A 13708-nucleotide genomic window follows, 5' to 3' on the forward strand; every position below is an offset into this window, starting at 1 on the left:
TGTTTCTATAGCTTTTTTACTGTGTTACGTTATATCTGAAATGAATTGAACAATTACATTTAATTATGTTGTCGTATAAGTCGACACATCGATTAATTTGACTAAAGTATTCTGCTCTTGTTTTTATTTTGGTTTATGGGCTTGATTCACTAGGTATATCAGTCTGTATTTATATCCGACACCTTACAGATTCAGTTCGGCAACTCATTTGACGTCTTAATAATTCGTTGATAAGTTTGTATTTTGAAATAAATTAAATTAATAAAACAATCAAATTTGAATTTTGTTATCAACACAAAGAAATATGTTTCACCTGCTTAATATTGGCATAACCTAAATTTTTGGAACTAATTCAGTCACTTTTTTGAACAAAAATAACTGAAAAGACAGATGGTCCAGTATCCAAAGATATCCACTTCATGTACAAAGAGTTGACAGAAAGATATCAAAACTACCATGAAACCATAGCTTCTTTTGTGCGTATGGTTTAAAACAATTTATTCTGAGACAAGTCTTTTCCCAAATGGAATTCCCAGCACAATATTCAGCGCTTACAGATATAATAATAGATATTTGAAATCATATTTGTCCATTTTCAAAATGTTTTATGAAGAATTTCATATAAAATTTGATTTTAAGGATCATCAAGCTTTACGTTATTTCTTTAATAAGGAATATGGATTACCAATAAGTTATCGAGATCAGAAACTTTTCGGAGGTTATTCATTAGATATCCATGAAAAAAACACAATTTATAGATCTATTATGGACGATGACAAAGATTCATTTATTGTATTCATTGAAAGTGAATCATTTGATAGAGATCAAAAACTCAAACATGATTTATATCCACATTCAGATGAAGGACTTTCATATCTTGAATTATGTTGTTATCACGGAGCTGTTAATTGTTTTAAGTTATTAAGAACAAAATTCGACTCAGAAATAACTCCACAATGCCTTCAATTTTCATTTTTAAGTGGAAAACCTGACATTTTGAATGAATGTTTGAAATTCCAAGTTCCTGATCAAGAATGCATGGAATATGCAATTATATCATTCAATATTGATTTTGTGACTTTTTTGAATACAGAATATGAATTGGAAATTGATTTGAATATTTGTAGGTTATGGAGAAATTTTCAGGCTTTCTTTATTCATCTTGATATTTCAAATGACATTGAAAACTGCTTTGTTGTTAGTACCATTTTCAGCCCTTCGCTTTTGGAATATTTTATTTCACAAGGAGTTGATGTTAATGCAACAGACAATAAATTGCATCGAACAGCTCTTAAAATGGCTGCATTAACAGGTAACAAAGAGGCAATCACACTTCTTGTTTCTCATGGAGCAAAGATTAATTCAATAGATTTAAATGGAGGTTCTATTCTTGATTATGTAGCACCATCATGTGACAAAGAATTGATTGAATTTTTTATTGAAAATGGTGCAGATATTACTTCTACCAATCTTCATTCTGCCGCTAACTCAAATAATTACGTATGTGCAGAAATTCTTATTTCGCATGGTGTTAATGTTAATTCAAAAAATAATGATGGATCTTCTCCACTAATTATTGCAGCGAAACATGGTTATGTGGAAATAGTAAAATTACTACTGTCACATGGCGCTTTCATTAATGAAACAGACAATGAAGGGAAGACTGCACTATATTTGGCATTAAGACATAATTCAATTGATATTGTAAAGCTTTTAATTTCACATGGAGCCGATGTTAATATTAAAAATAATATAGGGCTCAGTCCATTAATGACAGCAATATACCAAAACTGTTTTGAAATAGCAGAATTACTTTTATCACATGGTGCTAATATAAATGATAAAGAAATTCATGGATACTCCGCTCTGCATTTTGCGACATACAAGAATAATTTGGATCAAGCAAAATTCCTTGTAATGCATCATATAGACATAAATGCAGAAGATAATACTGGCCATAATGCCCTTGATTATGCATATATTGCAAATTTCAAAGAGATGATATTACTTCTTGAGCAATACGGCGGTCAACGTACTGTAATGTTAGAAACCAATGTTTAAAACATATGTTTATTTTTTGCTCTCTAAGAATACCACTTTCTGACACTCTAACTAAATGATAAGGCAGATTGTGTCAAAAAATTAGGAGTAAAGTTGTATTGTGTCGAATATTGATATATATCTTATAAACTGCAAGAAACTTATGAAATATTCTGTAGCATAAATAATAGCACAGGTTTTTGCTTTGTTTTGATATAAAGATTGTGATGCTCTGGAGAGAATTTCACCTACAGGAATTAAAGTGATTGAAATAAACACCTTTGGATTGTCGCATTCGGCAAGTATTTCTAAAATCATTTTTCAAAATTAACCTCTAATTCAGAAATCTTATCAAAGGGTAATAATTTTTTATTCTAGAAATAAAACATTCCCCATACACAACGGCAATTCATCAAATCTAACAGTCTATTTCACTAATTATTGCAAGTTCAACAATTAATTCCATCAATCTTGGAAATTTATTCCATTTAAAGAATTAGAAATGATTGCCTTACTCGTTTTAAGTAATTTCAATTAGTTCAGTAGTCCCAAAACTTATAAAACCATTTAAAAGATTAAACAATAAGAATAATACCCATTCTAATACTTCCCGAAGAAATCGTTTATTCGAACCGTTGTTTTTGCCATTTGAAATTAATGATAAACATTCAAAAGAAAAGAAGATTTTCAATTTACAGTAAAAAAATCGAGAAATTTAAAATAATTTATATATTAGTACTATTTAAACACGTTTTATTTTCTTCTTTGCCAAAGTTCTTGTATTGGTTCTCTTGAATATCAAGATGATACTAAAAAAGTAGTCATTGGTTGCACACCAGATTTTATTGGTGAAGTTTTTATTCCTAAAACTGTAACAGAAATTCATGGTGTAAATGGTTCAAATTATGCATTTAAGAATTGTAAAGATTCAATTACATCACTTAATTTTGAAGAAAATAGCGAAATTGTCAGTATTAGCAGTGGCTGTTTTTATTATACTAGTATTATAACAGCAAATTTAAGTGAATGCAAAAAACTTACATTTCTTAATAATTCACTCTTTAAGGACTGTAAATACTTGAAATCAATTATACTTCCTCCAAATATTTCAATTATACGCGCATATTGTTTTGCTTATGATGATTATCTAACATCAATTGATTTACCCGATTCTGTAGTTTTTATTGGTGATAGTGCATTTCAAGGTTGCCCATTATCATCAATCTATATTTCCCCTAATTCTAAATTAGAAACAATAGATGATTTATGCTTCGATGGCTGCAAACTTTCTTCAATTTATTTTCCCAAATCTTTCAAAGAATTCAATTTAAGGTCATTTTTAAGATGCTCATTTGAGAATATTACAATTGATCCGGAAAACAAAAATTATAAGGGCGAGCGTAATTCAATTTATATAGGAAAAGACAATTCAACACTATTTAGAGTCGGCGCAGCATATTCAGATGATAAATATATTGTTCCTAGTTTTGTTACAAAGATTTATATTGAGTGTTTTTATAGAGTAAAAATCTCATATATTCAACTTCATATTAATATCACATCGATTGGATATGATGCATTCAGAAATTGTACATCATTAAAAAGTATTGTAATTCCAGAAAAAGTAAGAAATTTTGGAATTGGTTTATTTCGTTATTGCACCTCATTAACAAAGATTACAATTCCTGGAAGTCTAAACACTATCGAAAAATTTATGTTTTGTTATTGTACATCATTAACAAATATAATAATCCCAGAAAATGTAATGTCTATTGAAAAAGAAGCATTTAGCCATTGTTTATTATTAACTAACATTACAATGCCAGAAAGCTTAACATCTATTGAGAATGATGCATTTAGTTACTGCACATCATTAAGAAGCATAACATTACCAGAAAATATAGGGTGTCCAAAGGTGCGTTTAGCACAGCGCTCTATATGAGACTATTAAAGGAGATATATGCTGATTATAAATATATAATAAAAAATATGAATATATGTATATGATGAGTAAGTTGTATTTTGGCGCCATGCCGGGATATAAAATGAATTTTGAGACAAGAGGCGGTTTCGCGGGAAATTTTGGCGGGATTTTTTTCATTTTTTTAATGAATCATAAAGAAAACATCCTCGCTCTTGCAAAAAAATGCAAAGACTGTAAAAAATCTACGAGACATTGGTAAAATGCTTCGGTATGGATGCTCCTAGCTATTCCACTGTAACGTATCATGTTAGGATGTATCACTTCATGAACAAAAAGGTGCCCATCATAAAAATTGACAAAAAATCACCGGATCAAAGAAAAATCAAAGCAATTCTTCAAGCGCTAGATGAAGACCCAAGAGCATCACTCAGAAGGATAGAGGAGATGACAAAGATACCACGTACAACAGTCAGTTATTATCTGCACAATTATTTGAACTACAAACTAGCGTATACACGTTGGGTTCCGCACAACCTTAATTCAGTTCAAAAAAAATCTAGAGTCCAATCTTCGAAAGAGCTCCTCTCTATATTGCGTGCGTATCAATCCAAGAAGTTTCGCTTTTTAGTAACAGGGGACGAGTCTTGGTTTCAATATGCAACAGAAGCCAAAATCATGTGGATCCCGAAGGATGAAAATCCGCAAACATTCCCGAAGAAAAAAATTGACACACCAATGATGATGTTGTCGGTTTTTTGGGGCGTGAATGGCATCATCGCAATTGATATTCTTCAAAAACCTAATACGATGAATGCTCAGTATCTAATTGACAATGTTCTTACTCAAATTATCAATTCTGATGAGTTTGAGAAATCCAAACAACAAAAACAAAAGTTTGCAATTCATTTTGATAATTCAAGAGTTCACAAAAGTCATAAGGTAATGAATTACTTGGTGGAAAACAATGTCAAAGTTGTTCCAAACCCAATTTATTCACCTGATATTGCACCCTCTGACTTTTATTTATTCGGCACGCTAAAAAAGAGAGCTGAAGGACGCGAATTCGCGAGTCCAGATGATCTTGAAAATTTTGTAAGAGAGCAATTTGAGCAATTTTCTCATGATGATTTAAAGCGTGTCTTTCAAGCCTGGATCGATCGCTGCGAACGCGTGATTGAATCCAATGGTGATTATATTTAAATAAACTTTATATATATGTAACTTGTTTATTTCTATTTGCAGTATTCAGGTTTGTGCTAAACACACCTTTGGACACCCTATATTACAAAAATTAACAGTGGTGTATTTAAATATTGTACATCATTGAAAGATATAATACTACCAGAAAATATAGCATCTATTCAATCGAATGCATTCGACCATTGTACATCATTGACAAACATAACATTTCCAGAAAATATAACTTCTATTGGATGGCATGCATTCGACCATTGTACATCATTAACAAATATTTCAATTCCAAAACAAGTAACAACAATCGAAGATTATATATTTAGCTATTGCACATCATTAACAAACATAACATTTCCAGAAAATATAACTTCTATTGGATGGCATGCATTCGACCATTGTATATCATTGACGAACATAAAAATCCCAGGAAGTGTGACATCTATTGGATGGAGTGCATTTATGCATTGTATATCATTAAAAAATATAATAATATTAGAAAATGTAACAATTATTGGAAGCAGTGCATTTAGTTATTGTACATCTATAACAAGTATAACAATCCCAGGGAATGTAACATTTATTGGATATAATGCTTTCGACCATTCCACATCATTAAAAAGCATTACAATTCCTAAAAAAGTTACAACAATTCAAAATGAGGTATTTTCCGATTGCTATAATCTAAGCAAAATTACGTTCTTAGACAATAACAATACCATCACGATTAGTTCTAACATATTTTATCATATAGATTACCCAATAAATATTTATATTCCAGGCCATTTTAATATTTCTTCAGATTATAATAATCAATTCCCAAATAGAAGTCATTTATATATTACAAGTGAAACAATTCTATCAGAATCATGTAAAGACTTTTTTGGAGAAAAGTCAGTTTATGTTCACATAGAAGGTCGAACTAAAATTCCCGATGAAAAAACAACAGAAGTTATTGATTTCATAGCAATTCCTCAAATATATTTAACAGCAAAAGCAAACTATCTTTATCCTCAAATTAAATGCTCACATATTATTAGTCTCTTTCCTATTATTAAATAAAAAATCATATTTTAACACAGAAAAAAGTATATTTTTATGAGATTTCAATTAATAATATCCCAATTTAACACTTTTATCTCCAGATTATATGAAAGTAGATGTTGATTTAGTATAATACATCTAAAGATTTATTGTATATTGCTTCATTAAAAGCGTTTGAATAGCAATGTAGAGAATTGAAATTAATATCTCGAATATTCAAACATTTGAGTCGAAACATTGATCATGAATCGAACAGAACTAAATAATAATATATCCATGAAAACAAAAGCGATATTGTTGAAAATTGTTAATTCTCGGACATACGATTATTTTTGATTCAAATGCTGTTCGGCATTAAAAGCAAAAATAATCACATACCTGAGAATTACACTTTTCCGACATTTTTTGGGTCGCTTCACGCCCCTGACAAAACATCGGAAAAGTGTAAAATTTTTTTTACACAACTGAAATTCAAAAAATATTCCAGATATGACATATCTTTTCTTTATCATAAGTCAAACTCACAGACATGTGATATGAAATCAATGATTTGGAAAACTCAAAAGATTGTTGAAAACATACTTATACTTACAGCTCCATTACTAACTCTAATGAGTGCTATTATCCTTGTCCTATTGAGCAAATTTAATTTGTTCGAAATGGCAGCGGAAAATCCTTATATTTACCTATCATACGTTTTCATCGCGTATGCAGTCATTTCATATATCTTTCTCATGTTCAAAAGTAAATCATTCGGAAAGAAAATTGATTTAACAGTCGAAAGATGGTTCACAGTTTACCCAAAACTCGTTATAAGTATTCCGATTTCAATAATGATATCTTATCCATTTCTATGCTATGGCGTATATATTAGGTCGAATTTTATATCAGTAGTTATTGTTACACTAACTTATTTATCAATATACCAATTAACGGGAATTGTTTTTTAGAAATACCGCTTTATTATACGAATAAATGTTGTTATTAGTTTAGTGATTTTATGAATATGCTTAATTTTTAATTTTTCTGAATATATTTTTTTAAATTTAGATTTTTACAATCTAATTTATATCTACCAGAAGAGACTTAAAGAAAACCCTTTGCAAATCCTTTGTTTATGATTATTGTATTATCCTTTCGAAGTAATTATGACATTGTTGTCATTAGCTACAATATACAAGCATCTGATGAAAACTTTGACATTTTTAAAAGTTCATTTCCACTAAAGTCTTGAAAAAGAAATTATATCTAGTTCCTGAAGATGAAAATTCTGACGGAATTTCAGAAGTAAAGAAGCCAGAAGATATCTGGAAATACGATATTCTATTAAAAAGACCTAATTGGCCCGAAATTCTTCCAAATTCAACCTCGACAAGACTCTCAACACCAGTATTTCCAAGTTCTAAGAGCGCCACTGATAATAAAACACCACGTTCACTTATAGTTACACCAAGAAATTGCAAAGATATTTATTATTTTAACGAAATTAATGGTAAAGTTCCCAGATGCCCCAATTGTTCATCATATTTTACACCATATACAGAATATGATTTACGATCAAATCAATTTTACTGCCCCACATGCAAGAAATATTATAAAAATTATAATAATTTCGAACCAGTTAAGTTTATTGGTCAAAAAACACAAGATTACGAAATCATCACTACAGAAAAAGATGATGATAAGCAAAATAACATCTTCCTCATTGCTGTTGATATTTCAGAGAATTCGGTCAAAAGAAAGTTTACCCAATCGTTTGCGAAATCCCTGATAAAACTACTTCCACATATGAATCAAACAATCAGAATCTGCTTAATTACATTTTCAGATTTTATAACAATTTATGATCCAAAAAAACGCAGAGAAATCAACATTTTAGATCTAAATGATATTGATATGTGGTCACTTGATCTTTTACCATTATCAGAATCATTGGATTATTACTTAAATATCCTAACGAGACTCTCAAATCTCGAAAAATCAGAAACAAATGAAAATTGTTTAGGTTCTTTATATAGTATTGCTTGTAAACTGATTCCTTATGGAGGAATCTTAATTGTTTGTACATCAAACTACACAACAACAGGCCAAGGAATTATAGAACCAGATGAAGAACATATTAATCTTTACAAAAACATAAAACGAACGAAAGAATTTTATAATTCTATTTCGAATGAATTTGTTGAACGAGATATTTCATTACACTTATTTTTATCATCATCAGGAGATGATTTTTCAAGTTTGACAGCACTTCCATGTACAATTACATCAGGATTCTTCAATGTTTATAAGATGTTCAATGAATCAAAAGATTTTCCTATTTTATTTTCAGATCTTTGTAATTCATTAAGAAACAAATATTTTTGGCATTCTCGTATTGAGATTTGTCATCATCCTGCATTGAAGATAACGAAATTATCATTGAACGGGAAGATTATCAAAGAAAACGAAGCTTTTTGTTGTAATTTATCAACGAAAGATTCTATTTTAGTTAATTTTGATTTCAAAGAAGGATATTTTGTATCTATTGGTTCAGGAATTTCATCATTCCAAGTTCAAATAACTTATTTCGATGAATCTGGGAACAAAAGAATCAAAGTTATCACACATACATTCCCAATTACATCAAAAAAGTCAATTGTCAGACAAAGGTATGATGTTATTTCTGGATTCACATATTATGTCCGTTCATTTGTTGATTCAAACAGTATCATGTTTTTAAGAGATATAATTAATTTACGAGACCAAAGAATGAAACAGATTGCTCGATTCTTCTTAGATACGCCAGTTATTCGTTCAGAACATCCGAATGGTGAAGATGGTCGATTTTCAGATTTCATTTACATTAAAACATTCGATCCATTCCAATTGTTTCTTTATATCAGAAAACGAATAGAATACTTTGGATTTTCATGTAATGATAATAACAATAATCCATTTTGCATGGCAGTCCAAACAGTCAATTCTATTGCACTCATTGTTAGTCGATATTCAGATGAAGAATGGTTATATTCAACATTTGGAGTTCGAAATCTTTCAGAACTTCCACTATTTTTACCAAATCTAGATTCAGAAGAAAACAGACAACTCTGGAATTTTTCACATAAATATTCCATTGATATCGATCCAATTATATACATTTATGAATAAATATGTAATGTGTTTATTTTTTTAGAAGTCAAGCATATATTTGAAAATAAGAAATTACTATCAATTGTTAGGGTTTTCCTACAAGTGCAAAAAATGAGCAAAAACGATTATTCTAAATTCAATCTGTTCACTATTAATTTCTATATTAAAATATCGTCACAACTCTGAAATTATTTCTATTAGATACTCGATTATAAGATGCTCATAACTGGAATGATTATGCTCAGGCAACATTTAATATGACGATAAATGAAGTCTTGTTTTGATTTGACACATATTTTTGCAATGGCAATGAATTCAATGACTTCATTTGTTGTTTCATCTGTGATTTTAGTTGTGTTTCTAAAGTAAACAATCACTGACTTTTCTCCAAAAAATGTTTTACATTCTTCTGATAAAATTGTTTCACTTGTAACATATAATTTACTTCTTTCTGGAAATGTTTTGTTTGGATGAGAAATACTAAGATTAAAATTCCCTGGTATGTGAATATTCATTGGTTTTGGAATATTTCTAAATACACAATCTCCGACTGAGATAGAGTTTGGATTGTTTCGGAATGTAATACTTTTTAGATTTGTACAATTATCAAATACAAAACCATAAATATTTGCTACTGATTCTGGAATTGAAATGCTTGCTAGTGAAATACAATTATAAAATGCTGAAACTCCAATAAATTTTACATTCTGCGGAATTGAAATGTACGTTAATGATTTACAATTCCAAAATGCATATACTTGAATATATGACACTGATTCTGGAATTGTAAGAGTTTTTAATGATATGCAATTGAAAAATGTGTTATCGTATATTCCAGTTACATTTCCTTTAATGATAAAATTGGGGTATTATTATTGTCGTCTGGCGGTTTTAGACGACAATGCGAATTTTCAAATAATAGGATTTTTAGCCAGATAAAGAGCTACTCCATATATCATGCGTGTTTGCATACTATATACATAGATGGAATTGATGTTCTTCCTTTATTTAGGTACCGAAACATGCTTGAAAAATCTATTTTTTAGACGACAATGATAATTTTGTCACTTTTCCAGACGACAATAATAATTTGTCACCTTTTTAGACGACAATAATAATTTTGTCACTTTTCCAGACGACAATAAAACATCCTCGATAAAATTTTTCAATGATACACAGTTTTGAAATGCACTTGATCCAATTTTGGAGATATTTCCATTGATTGTTAAATTTGTTAATTTTGAACATCCATAAAATGCACTTTCAATAATTGTTGTAGCTTTTCCAAGAATTGTAACACATGTAAATGAAGTACAGTCTTGAAATGCAGATTCTCCAACAAAGGAAATATTCCCATTTATTGTTACATTTGCTAATGATTTCATTCTAGAAAATGCAAACCTATCAAATTTATTTACATTTCCATTCAATAAAATGTTTGTTAAAGATTCGCACTCATAGAAATGACTATTTGATATTGTGTCTAAGTTTCCGTTAAGAGTAAAATTTATTAATGATTTACAATTATAAAATGCGTACTCTCCAATATCTGTTATATGATCATGAAGTTGAATATATGAAATATTTACACATTTATAAAAGCAATAACTATTAATCATTGTTACATAACTAGGAACAATATATTCACCTGAATATGAAATAAAAACTCTAAATAATGTTGAATTATCTTTTCCTGTATAAAATGATTTAGAATCACTTTTATAATTTGTATTTTCTGGATCAACTGTTATATTTTCTAATGGACATTGATTAAAAGCATCTTGCTCAATTGATTTTACAGATTTTGGAATAAAAATTGAAGAAAGTTTTGTATATATATAACTAAAACAATAATTTCCTATTGTTTCTAATTTAGAATTAGGTGAAATATTTATGGTCGTTAAGAGAAACTACAGAATCTGGTAAATCTATTGATGTTAGATTTTTATTGCTAGAAAAACAACCAATTCCTATACTTGAAATATTTGGAGGAAGTATAACTAATTTCAAGAATTTACAGTTACCAAAGACATATTCATTAAGTAATGAAAGTTGTTTGCATTCACTGAGATTTGCTGATTCAAGACTTGTTTGATAAAAACTACATCTGCTAATACTGGTAATTTTACTATCTTCTTCGAATTTAAGTGATGTAATTGAATCTTTGCAATTCTGAAATGCAGATTTAAATAGAGAATCGCTATATATTTCAATAACATCTTTAGGAATAAAAACTTCACCACTTGAACCTGCTGTACAACCAATAACAACTTGATTATTACTATTTTCTCGATATTCTAGAGTAACAATACTAGAACTTTGATAAAGTAGAAAATAAAGCAAATTTAGTCAATAGAATTATTATAATTGTAAAATTTTTAAATGTTATCCTGAATTTTTTCTTGAACTTTAAATGTTGAACGAAATATTGGTACAATCGAAAAATGTTATCAAAAACATACTATTGCGAAATTGTTTTAATGTATATTTTAGAATATTCTTAAACAAAGATCGTGATTTTAAAGTTTAGTGAATAATTATATCATTTATTTGTAATCAAATCCGAGAAGAGATTCATTTTTGACTTAAAAAAGATATATTTTCGATTTGTTGATAGATGAAAATTTAAAACTTGAATTTTGATGAACATAAATGTGTGATATTGCCAATCATTTGCATGTCATTATGAATGCACCATTTCTTCATCGGTAGCTCTTTCTCAATGAGAAAGAATGTTGTTTTTCGAGTCTGAAATCAGAAATGCAATATAAATAATGAATCAAATTCAATCACATATTATTATTTTCTTTCTGGGGACTCCTCTAAATCAAAATATTTTGGTTTATACGATCATTCTTGAGAGGGGAGTAAGAAAAATATTAGGATTTGATAAGTATCTTAGCGAAAAATAATGATATAATGATAACTAATAGATTTATAAAAAATTGACTATATTAGTCAAAAATTTACTTCATTTTTGAATGTCGTATTTCGATATTGTATTTGGATTTAAAGAATCAATGAAATCAGTTAGTGACAACATCGAGATATCAAAGAACGACGATGGGGCAATCATTATGCACAATAAAGTCTTAAATGAAACATATTCAGCAGGCAAGTTCGAAGTTGTTGGAGTTGATGATATTCCTAGGCATGAAGATCGAAATAATGGAACACTTAACATCATAGTTGGTGGTAAATATGTTCCAAACGAGTTTCCCCGGTTGATTCTCTTGCTTCACAATTCTTAGCTGCATCAAATTTCAATTATCTTGAGTATTGTAGTCGCAATCAAACTACTTATGATGGAATTTCCGGTTATCAATATGACCTCACACAAGGTCCATATTGTGCTATTGCATGTGCCGCAGGAGCACTATTCAGAAACTATTTTGTCGATATCCATGGTAAACGAGGCCAATTCGAAGAAGAGATCAACTTGCTTCATGAAACACCGATATTCGTTAAAAGTGTATTTCCATATATCACACGAGAAGATATAAAAGAATTGAAGAAAAAGAACTTTGATTGGGACAATCTCAACCATTATAAGATTGGATCACACAGTAACTTAACAGTCACAACTACTCAGCTTAATCATAATATCATGAAGACAAACATGCAACAAATGACACATCATGTTTATGCAGCTGCATTCAACTTCGGTCGCAAGGTTGTTGAGTCTGAGTTCACGTATCAAATCGAGGGATACATCTTAGAAGCAGAGTACAAGGCAACAATTCTTCAAGCATGGGACAATTCAGTTAAATATCCAAACAGGAAAGGATCTAATAAACTTTATTTCACTTAAATCCACTTGATCTGATTTGTGAACAAATCACTAAGAACATCGATCTGATCGAGAAATCAGGCTTAGAATTTTATGTTGTATGTTTTAAGAAGCATATATACGATGAAGTTTATCCATATCTTGAAGAATGTGTTAAACGTACGAACGGAAAAGTTGTCGGACTATAACAACCATAAATAAAGTTTCAAAATAATAAATCATAGTCTTATATTTTTTTTAAATTAAATATGATTACATTTAAATTTGCTGTTATAAAAGTATTCTACATGTATAAATGTAGTAAAATATATTTAATATGTAATTAATGAATACATTTACTATATGAAATATCACATATTACTTTTGATGAAAAACATATAAATTTTATAGCAGAAGATTTGATACAGAAATAATTAAACCTTTAACACAAAATAGTTAATTCTCAATTGACAATTAGAAGAAGAAAAGACTGCAGCATTATAATTGGTGAGGGTTTTGGAGTTATACACATATTTTTTTTGGAGTAAAAACCCTATTAAATACATGAATAAATGCTATAATCAATACACAAAATAGTTTCATCTCGC

At 29.1% G+C, this 13708-nt stretch overlaps 3 protein-coding genes and 1 pseudogene across 4 annotated transcripts, besides 1 other annotated feature; all 4 read left to right on the forward strand.

The window, feature by feature from the left end:
• Positions 1–600: 600 nt before the first annotated feature.
• On the forward strand, positions 601–2061 carry TVAGG3_0989860 (protein ubiquitination; the record flags this gene model as incomplete). The annotated part of the gene is made up of 1 exon (XM_001329948.1): positions 601–2061. The coding sequence occupies one exon, from the start codon at positions 601–603 to the stop codon at positions 2059–2061; it is 1461 nt and encodes a 486-aa protein (XP_001329983.1).
• Positions 2062–3941: 1880 nt separating this feature from the next.
• Positions 3942–5244: a mobile genetic element.
• TVAGG3_0989880 lies at positions 4038–5164 on the forward strand (annotated as a pseudogene). The gene has a single exon. A coding segment is annotated over exon 1 (1127 nt).
• Positions 5245–7987: 2743 nt separating the features above from the next.
• Positions 7988–9349, forward strand: TVAGG3_0989890 (ER to Golgi vesicle-mediated transport; the record flags this gene model as incomplete). Its single annotated transcript, XM_001329947.1, has 1 exon — positions 7988–9349. The coding sequence occupies one exon, from the start codon at positions 7988–7990 to the stop codon at positions 9347–9349; it is 1362 nt and encodes a 453-aa protein (XP_001329982.1).
• A 2971-nt stretch (positions 9350–12320) lies between these two features.
• Positions 12321–13324, forward strand: TVAGG3_0989900 (uncharacterized protein; the record flags this gene model as incomplete). The annotated part of the gene is made up of 1 exon (XM_001329945.1): positions 12939–13142. The coding sequence occupies one exon, from the start codon at positions 12939–12941 to the stop codon at positions 13140–13142; it is 204 nt and encodes a 67-aa protein (XP_001329980.1).
• Positions 13325–13708: the final 384 nt, after the last annotated feature.

The sequence above is a fragment of the Trichomonas vaginalis genome, chromosome I, assembly GCF_026262505.1.
Source record: "Trichomonas vaginalis G3 chromosome I, whole genome shotgun sequence".
Lineage (NCBI taxonomy): Eukaryota > Parabasalia > Trichomonadida > Trichomonadidae > Trichomonas > Trichomonas vaginalis.